Below are 9,860 nucleotides of genomic sequence, written 5' to 3' on the forward strand. Positions count from 1 at the left end.
CTTCTTGCTCACCACGTCGCTGTTCTTGATCTATGACTCATTTATGCATTATCATTTGAAATTCTTGGGAGAAAGAAATGTATCAATTTAAAGGGAATCCTTGCCTGCCAAAAAAAAAAAAAAAAACCCTGAGTGAAATATAACAAGAAATCCCTTCTCTGTCCTCCTTTCTCTCCCCAGTGCAGCCTTTCCATTTCCAGCTCGAGCAAAGTTTTAGTCTTAGCATCGTAACTTGGTGTGGGGGAACTGCTCTAAAACCTCCGTGTGTGCTGGATATAACAAGAAATCCCTTCTCTGTCCTCCTTTCTCTCCCCAGTGCAGCCTTTCCATTTCCAGCTCGAGCAAAGTTTTAGTCTTAGCATCGTAACTTGGTGTGGGGGAACTGCTCTAAAACCTCCGTGTGTGCTGGGGGAAGAGGTAAAGGCTGATGTGCAGGTGTGTCTGGCTGAGTGCCGGACTCAGTGCGTGAGTGTGTATAATAGCCCTGCTGCCAACACCACTGGGTCTGTCTGCCTTTCCTGGGGGATGCTGCGTGGCATCCGCCACTTGCAGCATGTGCATGAGTTACTCTGCCAGTTGCTGTTGGAAATGTTTGTACCTCTGTGTGTGTGTACACTGTGTGTGTACATGTCTGTGCTTGTGCGTGTTAGCTTTCTCAACACTACTGGTGCTTGTGTAAAAAGACATGGTAGAAAGATAATCCTATCAGGTGGGAACAGTCTGTTACAAGGGGATGTAATACAAGTGAGACAATGTGTTTTAGGAAGTGCTTGGGAAAAATTCTGTTGGAAAGATTACTGAATAGATCTGTCTTTCACTTTTGAATGTGTCTGTTCAATGCTTCTGCAATGGTACATGTAAAACCTGTCTTAAAATATCTGCCTGAACATGATGGGCACAGGGCAGGGATGAGGCTGCAGCCTGCCCTCTGAATTTGCAGCTGTACATTGAACAGATGTTTTTCTTTTTATTGAGAGTTTTTTAATAATGTAACTAAATTTTAGTTTCTCACCCACTATCGATTGATTTTCTATCAGCAGACAGGCACAGAGAGACACATAAAAACTTGCCCTGTGCCTGTTAAGGGGGTAACATGTCCACCTGTGTACCTGCCTGTCTGCTTGTGCACAGGCACGCACCCAGGCACCCACCCAGGCAAGCACACAACACCCCCACAGATGCACCAGCTACACCGCTACCTGAGGCATCATTTACATATGACACGAGACACAAGGTCTTAAACTGAGATTAGGTCCCTTGGTCTGAACCACGCTGAGGTGGGATATTGGGAGTGCTGCTTGCTTTGTGCTTTGCTCAGGGACTTTTCTGCAGAGGTGCCAGAGGAGTGTGGTGTTTTACACAGACCATAGCATATGGCCAGTCATGCCTATGCTCAGGGAGAGGGACAACAAAAGGATGCAATTTATGCCTTGATTGTGGCTTTTGTCATGTTTGTCTAGACTCTTATGCTCATTTCCATCTTCTGCGGTCATGTCCGATTTACCTTATTATCTTATTTGCAAGTTTAAAAATAGCAGAGAGAAAAAAATTACATACTGGTACCTGGGAGTCAACATAACCTGTGAGCTACTGCCAGGCACTGAATATATGCTGAGCCTGTTTAAAGCATGAGAACAAAATCCTCCTTTACCATCAGCAATGCAGATCTTTTATTTACACTGTGACAGTCCCTGTGCATGTTTCACACTCATGCTACATGCAAAACTCCCCTTCGCATATGTGCAGAATGATTGCAGAATGTGTAATTGAGATCTGCAGTGCAGGTGAGTGATTTCCCAGTGCTGACCCAAGAGGAAAATCGAATCTCACATGTTTTGTCAGCGATGTCTGAGCGACAGAGCTGCATGTATATGTGCCCACTCAACCCAGATGGATCCGATTTTTGCTTGTAAGATTGCAGCTCAGTTCTTACAGTCTGCTTTCCCTTAGTGCTGGTTGTGGCTGTGCCCTTTGTGGCAGTCAGGGGCTGGCAGGAGTGTTTTCTTTTTGAAACCTGTGTGCAGCATGATGTGGTCATTCAGCCATAGGGTACGAGAGACTGGCTCCCCTCCCTCACCTGGTGCTGCGTGGGTTGAGCAGAAACTCTCAGCATCACCTTAGGATACTTTCTGTCTATCTACCTACACGTTTATCTATCTGTTCATTTTGTGTTTGTCCATCACCTGTAGCTGTTGAAGTTTTAAATATTTTAAATAGAGTATGGGGAAAAATCCCGCAGAATGGGAGCTGGAGTGGTAAAACACAGGAATGTTACTAGCAAACACAAGCTGAGTGTTTCTGAGCGCCATTATTACTCTTTCTATAGCTATGAAGAGGTATCACGTACCTAATGGTGGAGCTCTCCTTTTCTACGTGCCTTTCCTCGAGGCCAGTGGATACAATTTCCCTTTTCATGATTTGCCACTTGATCTGATTCTATAGGACTGTCCTGATTTGTGACAGAGAAACAACCTTAAAGTGGTATCAAAGAGGAGGAGGAATAACCTGATTTGACTTTGTAGGGGCAGACTCAGCCTCCTGGACTGGTAGTACATGGTCTTTGTCTCTTAGCACTGGACTCAGGAGTGGTGGTGGGACTTCCTGAGCATCCAGAAGAGCCTCTTTTTGTCCATTTTTCTTCCTTACCAACCCTCTCCTTTCTGATAATCTGTTAGCACTTTATAGATTTCCTCATATATACATATTCCTTTGATGGACAGAAAAAGACCTTCTGAGTGATACATTTCAGTTCCATCCATTCACTGGCAACTGGTTCATATAGTCCTTCCCATAAATTTGTTAGGTACCTTTTTAAAGCAGATTGCTGGCTTGCCCCCGGTACCTCTGTTGGATGGCTCTTACAGGATCCGTTTGCCCAGGTGGTTAGAAACGTCCTATTTGAAACACTAATTTCCTTTACATACTAGAGGAGATGTATTGAATAAAAGCAGCGAGGGCCTCCCTGTACCCACCTGATGAGCTCTTAGCATCTTCTTGGACACCAGGGCTGTGCAGGTTGTATAAAATTCATTGCCAATGAACATGTGGGACCCACCAGGCCTAGAGGAGAGACTGTTGCTCTCAGGGTAGTGTTACATGTAAGGACCTGTGCACCTCCACAATACAACTCCATGCAGTTGTGGTTGGTGGTGCACTCGGCAAGCTTCATATCATTCCTCTGTATGACAAGCATCTTCAAAACTTGTAGTGTGACACCACAATGTGAAGAGGGCCGAGCAACTGCAGGACCTGTCATGGTAGGGCCACAGTCATGTCTAGATGTGACCTGAGACATAGCTGCCCTGTGGTCCAACTCTAAACTCTAAAACCTGATTTCAAGCTCGCAACTTTCCCAGCAAGGATGAGTGCTCCGGCTGCTCACTATAGCCTATGCTAGCCTAGTTATTTTTATAGTACTAGGAATATAAAATACAATTGTTGAGGCATTGGAGGTATCTTAATGACTTTTTGTTTTATTCCATGAAACAAACTCATTATTCATAGTTTTTTTTTATGGAAATAAACTCATTATTCATATACGTTCCAGTGGCAGTAGAATGGTTCATACACAGATAGAAATCCTTGTTTGACATCAGTTTCCATCTGCCTAGTGCACAGTCCTGCCCAAATTGCTAAATACATACAATCTCAGTAGTAGTTATCATTACCTGCTAGTGTAGTACTTCCAGGGAGATCAAACAGTTATAAAAGCCAAACAACTGTGCTCCCAAAATAAAAAGTCCTTCCTCATCCCGTGAGCCACAGAGATGGCTTCTATTTAGAACCAGTCCTCACAAAAGAGCACAAATTTTATCCTTGATGCTTGAAGCTCAAGTATTTACACAGGGAATTTAGACTCTTCACTTGTGGTTTTGGCAAAAGCTTCACACAAATGTTTTGCACTGGTGGTCTCTCAGCCATTTAAGATAAACGACAAAATCAAATGCAGTCCTTGCAGACTGGAGCGCTGGATGCTGTGCCAAGGATGAAGTATCCCCGTTTGCCTCACGTGTAGCTGTCAGATCAACATGCAGGCCTAGTTTCTGAATCGGGACTCTTGAGGTGGAGAGCTCCCTTGGAAAATGTTGCTTTTTTAGGATTGGAAGGAGCATGGATAAATATTTCTTCTTGCTGCCACAGTGTAGGATTCTTTAGAAAATGTTTTTTCTAGGTTTGGAGGGAACACAGATAAATGCTTGCTCCGTGGTGGTTGCATGTATCTGCAAGGCGCATATGCACACACAGCCAGAATTGCCACCATTAAAAAAAGAGCATTTGCTAGAAGATACCCCACAACTAACACACAAATGTACCGATCTAAATACAGGGGGAAACTGTGGTTTCTGATGTACCTCTGTGCGGTAACTTGGCAAATGCCAGCTTTTTAATGGCGACCACTCCACCACATACCTTCATTTAGAAACTGCCCTTGATTAGTAGCTACCCTTTATTTAATAATTAAGTGGCAGGCATAGTTTTAAATGAAGGCAGAGAGATGTAAAGCGGTGCCATTTGCTCAACTTCCCTTTAAACTCTGCTAACTCATGCCAGCCCAACTCGTGCTAATTCGTGTGTTTATGTTTGTGTGTATCTGTGTTCGTGCAGGGGTATATCGATATTTAAGACTTGTATCTTAGTTTTTCAAAGCTGTGGAGCTCAGTTTGGACTAGTGCCAGGATGAACAAGGATTTCCAGTGGAACAGGAAGAAACTCTTAAATACAGCTTTTAAACGGCAAGTGATTCCTAGAGGGGTTAAAAATAAAGAGTACAGTTGGAGGTTACAACATCATCTTTTAGCTACCAGGAAAAAGGTTGCTCCCTTCTATGCGGGCTTGATAGGGAAGCAGCCTGCATAATCCGGGCATGCAAAATGCACAACTGGCCGCAGCTCAAGCGGGAAGGCAGCACAGTGGCCGCCAATGCTTCCTTCTGGGAGCTTGGCTCCTGGCACCTCACTGAAGTCATTTGAGCTCTTAAGTCACCGCACTTCGTCTGGGCTGGTGCGTGGAGCCTGCTTCAGCAGTGGCTCGGCAGAAAGCCTGCCCAGTTTTGTGTCGGCTCAATGCATTAACACAGCCGTAAAACAATAATCCTTCTTTTGATTCGGTCCCTGAGCAAGTGCCGGTGGCGACATCCACTGCCTCCAGCTCCGCTCCATGCCAGGGCCAGCCGTCCCCCCTACTTTGCCACTCTCCCTGCTCCCTGCAGCCCCCAGCCAGGGTTTGGGGGTCCTGCAGGTCTCTTCTTGCTCTTCCCCTGCCTGGCATGAGCCTGCCAGCCTCAGCTGGACCCAGAGAGGGGTTCGTACCAAGTGTGTCGCGTGTTAGGCAGCCAGTCCCCACCTCGCCTGTTTCCCCTGATGATGCCTGCTCTGTCCCTTCAAACTTAGATCCGACTGACAGTTTTTTCTATTGTTTTTTCTCCAGGGCCGTCCAGGCCTGCAAACCTGCCGGGGGCTCCCATAGCTGCCTCCTCCCACCCTCACACATCCGTGATCACGTCACCTCTCCGCGCACTGGCCTCCCTCCCGCCCTGCCTTAGCCTGCCCTGCTGTGGTGCACGTGCAGTCTCAGTTGGCGGGACTCAGACTGAGATTCAGACTGAGACGTCAGGCACATTTGGATGTCATTGTCAGTTGTCAGGTAATAGAAACATTTTTTTTGTTGTTGCTATCTGAAGGTCAGTAGTGCTGCCAAGTGATGTCGTCTTTGCTGTGGGAGAGCTGCCTTTGCTGGGTCGTGTGTGGGAAAGGCAGAGAAAAATGCGCTAAACCACCTCCCTCCTCTTCCTCCTTCCCCCTCCACCCTGGCAGAGGATGGGGAGCGGGAAAAGGCATGAGACTCCCTCCATTTCTCCATTCCTTCCCTACTGCTTGCCCACCTTCAGCTGTCATCAGTGGCCACTGGCAGGCTGTTTGTGTCACGTTGTGAACAAATGTCTGAGACTCCTCACAGAATGGGATATCCCAGTATCAAGATTTTGTCTCTCTGGGCTGTTTATTTTAAGCTTAATTGGATAACATTTAACATCTGAGGGGATTTTTTCCCCTCCTTTTTTTTTGCCTCCCTCTCAATCATTCTTCTCCGTATCCATGTGCACACAGGATGTATGTGCTCCATGCCGTTTTCTCCTTTGCTTTGAAAAAATGCTCTTTGGTAACTTGCCACACATCTCTTGCCTCTCCCCCATCAGCTTTTCTTTTCCTTTGTTCCTTCTGGATGCCTGACTTTTGTCACTGCAAGGAAGGGAAAGTGATGTGGAAATGAGGATGTACCAAGCTAGCCAAAGAGGACATGGACATACTGTCGCCAGACCCCATCATTTCAGACCCAGCAATCTCTTTGAAATCAGTGGGTGTTTCTGAGTGTGGCTCAGTTGCAAGATTGGGTCTATGGTGAACTGTGGGCTGGAGAGGTGAAAATGGGGAGGGCTTAAAAGAAAATACAGCTGTGGCAAAATCCTCAAGAGTTTACAGAGTCTCACTGTGGTGGGCCAGAGCCTGCAGCCCTCATTCATGCTAATGTGTGTGGAGTTTTAATAGGGAGTTCCCAGAATGATGCTGGGTAAGTAACGCAGGAGAACCAGAGGATTTAGAGAGACAGCAACAACTGTCAGGGGAAAAGCCTTTGGGAAATGGCTGCTCATGTCCCCCCTGAAGCTGTCAAAACTTTGCTGCACTCAGCTTTTTCCTTCCCTAAGCAGTGGTACCACTTGGCTGCAGTGTGTTATATCTCGTGAGAATGTCCCTGTACACAGTGTCCCTGTTGTAATAAAGCAAGACAAAAAGTTTTTGCAGGAAATTTAAATTTGCATTTTGGAAACCTCAGTACTGAAAAATAAAATATTCTTGTGTGGAGACTGAGAGCATTGCACAGGGCCCTGTTTCAACCCTGAGTGAAGCGAAGCTTGGGGTGTGGGAGGAAGGCTCCTGTGCTGCCTGGAAGAGGCTTAGCTCGTACCCAGACAGTTGTGCCAGGGTGCAGGAGCTGGGCTTGCAGCAATGCGCTGTGTGATGCAGTGCAGTCAGAGCATCCAAGGGATTTGGTCAGTTTTCTTATCCGAGCTGCCATACGCAGCATACAGGGAATGTTTCACCAGCCTCAGCAGAGTGACCAGCTGGCCTGAGATGGGTGTAGAGATGGGCTTTTCCAAATGGTGAGCGCTGGATCAGAAAGTCAGATAACTGCCCTGCCTCCTCCCTTCCCTCCTGCAATAAACAGAACTGGAACTGCTCTCATGTTTTGCTGTTCTCTCTTCACTGGTGCAGTATGCATGCAGGGGCCTTTGGTAGGCAGGTAGAGTTGTAGCAGTGAACTGGATGTCCTGGTTCCCTGTCGCTTCTGATGCCAGCAGCTAGTGGGGAGGGAAGCAAGTACAACTAAAAATAGAAAAGGAAGGAAGGAATAACTTATTAAAGAACGTGGGAAGGCGAGGCTTTTGTACTTTGCGTACTTTGAGTTCTCACTTTGGAGTTGTGCTCTGTGAGTTTTCAGAATTGCCTGTTGGCTGGGTGAGTGCTGCCAGCTCTGTGGAGAGAGACCTGTTATCATGGCTTCCTGTAATTACTGCTGCAGTCTGCGGCACTTGGAGAATAGGTTATATCAAAGTGCATGCTACATGTTTATGACAGTAGTTGGTCAAGTTCTGCTTGAAAGAAATATTTTCTTCCCTTGAAAAAGGAGATTATGTCTACTTAACCCTTTCGTAGCTCCCTTAGTATGCACCGTATATGAGCCTGGGCATGACATAAACCCTATGGCAGCAGTTACGGGATAATCCTAGCCCGCAAAATCACTTGCTTCAGCTTTAGAGATCTGCATATAAACCCTATGGCAGCAGTTACGGGATATTTCTAGCCCGCAAAATGTTTTTGTGGAAACGAAAGAAAAGAGAGATCACTAATAATCTAGTGATGATCCCTCCATTGTGCCCTCTTTTTTAATACAGACTTTTATAAAAATCACTTGCTTCAGCTTTAGAGATCTGCTTGTCTCTCTGACTTGATTATCCTTTATTCTGTCAACAATCGGCATGACATAAACCCTATGGCAGCAGTTACGGGATAAAGACTTTTATAAAAATCACTTGCTTCAGCTTTAGAGATCTGCTTGTCTCTCTGACTTGATTATCCTTTATTCTGTCAACCCTGTTCTTGCTTCTGAGGAATTGTTTCTTTCTTTGAAAAAAAGCCATCAGCAGTTCCTGCCTCTCCTCCTCCTGCATCATTTCTTACCTTTCCTGTTTTCCAGCATTCATTTAATTCAGGACCCAGAGTTTTTCCATGCAGTTCTCAAGCAGGCTGTGAGTCTGAAGGATTGAGGTTGCAGGTACTCCCAAATCTCTGCTGGACGTTCACAAATTTGGCCCTCAAGTGTCCCAGCAGTTTTGTGCTGGAGAATCTGAACTTCTGCCGGTGGGATTTGGAGTATGCACATGTGAAAACTGCATTTGGAAATCTCTGACCTAGATGAGAGCCATCACCTGGAGTGCTGAGTAGCGTTCAGTCATGCACAGGAGAAATCGTGCTGCCTCAACCAGAGCTGTCTGAGATCTTTACAAAATGTACTGCTGATAGTTGTTTCAATCACAGTAAATGATGCTGGGAAGTTTGCTTGGGTGTCCATGGTGTTGCTCAGCCTTTGCTGGTTGTGGTCCCCTCTCTCTGTTCAATTCATTGTGTTTAGGGCACCACAGGAAGAAGAATTTGTGAGTAAAGGTCTATATTTTTCCATGTGATTTTTGAAAAGATATTTACCACTGGAAGAATCTCTCTCTCAGTCTATTTATTTATTTATTTTTGCCTCAGAGGCTTCTGTCTGTTGATTTGGGTTCTCCCGTTTAAATGTTTTTAGTGCCTATTTAATTAGAAGTTGGAATAGAGTCATGAAATTCACAGGGTTGTGTAGTTTGGATCTAAAATATAAATGGGCAAAGCATTCATTTTTCTTTACCCCGTGCCAGATTAGGGTGCTTTTTTGAGCCTGCTTTTTATTTCATTTCAATGAATTGCAACTGCTCAGAGTAACTGTAAAACACACACAGGTTTTTTTGCATAACAGGGACATGCAAATGATTGTTGAGAGACATAATTAGGTAAAGAAAAGTATATGCCGGTATGTATGCACACATACACTGCAATGCTTTTTGTGGGGCTGCTTTTTCACAATACATCTTCATAAGGCTCTTTTTATGATGCTGATTTATTAATACTGTACATTAAGGCTTAAATTGTCAAAGCTGCCTAAGAGATTTGGATGCCCATTTCCCATTAAACTTAACGAGAAATGAGCTTTGAAAACCTCAGCGCAGCGGTGCATGGCACTTTACAGTGTGCACTCCAAAGAAGAAAGTCCCTGCCCTAAAGATCCTACAGTACAAAAACCACAGGAATGGAATTATAATCGGCATAAGACAAAAGCGATCTTAATGGCACAGATAATAAATTACCCTCTATGCCTGCATTCAGAGATATACCTGATCCAAAATCTTTGGACCATGGCCCATGAGTGAGGATTTTATACAGCGCCGTAAAGATAATTAAATCTGTCCAATACACATATATTCAGCTAACCAGTGAAACAGCTTCCTTCCCACTTGTAGGCTGATGGGAGGAGGTGGAAAGCAATTATGATACTTAGTTGCATATATAAAAACAGCAAGTGGTCATGGACAGCAGTGATTAATGGACAGTTAAGGTATAAAGTAGAGGAAGGCATGGGGCTGTAGCTCAGAAGAGATGAACAAGCTCCTGTTAATTCAAGGAATCAGCTGTATTAGTCATTAGGACATTCTGAAAATCACACAGTCATCTTGTAAAGTTAATATCAATTTACTTGGCTACTGAAATTTTACTTACTGC

The 9,860-nt window shown here is 45.0% G+C and overlaps 1 protein-coding gene across 1 annotated transcript in view; it reads left to right on the top strand.

The window, feature by feature from the left end:
- Positions 1–5,678, top strand: part of LOC104493592 (B-cell lymphoma/leukemia 11B-like) — a gene marked incomplete at its 5' end in the record, with an annotated part of 29,142 nt that extends 23,464 nt beyond the window's left edge. Inside the window, one exon of the mRNA XM_010136306.1 lies at positions 5,428–5,678. Coding sequence (XP_010134608.1) covers positions 5,428–5,678 — 251 coding nt within the window. The remainder of the gene's footprint in view (positions 1–5,427) is intronic.
- Between the last annotated feature and the right edge of the window lie 4,182 nt (positions 5,679–9,860).

Source organism: Buceros rhinoceros, unplaced genomic scaffold, assembly GCF_000710305.1.
Source record: "Buceros rhinoceros silvestris isolate BGI_N320 unplaced genomic scaffold, ASM71030v1 scaffold7695, whole genome shotgun sequence".
NCBI lineage: Eukaryota > Metazoa > Chordata > Aves > Bucerotiformes > Bucerotidae > Buceros > Buceros rhinoceros.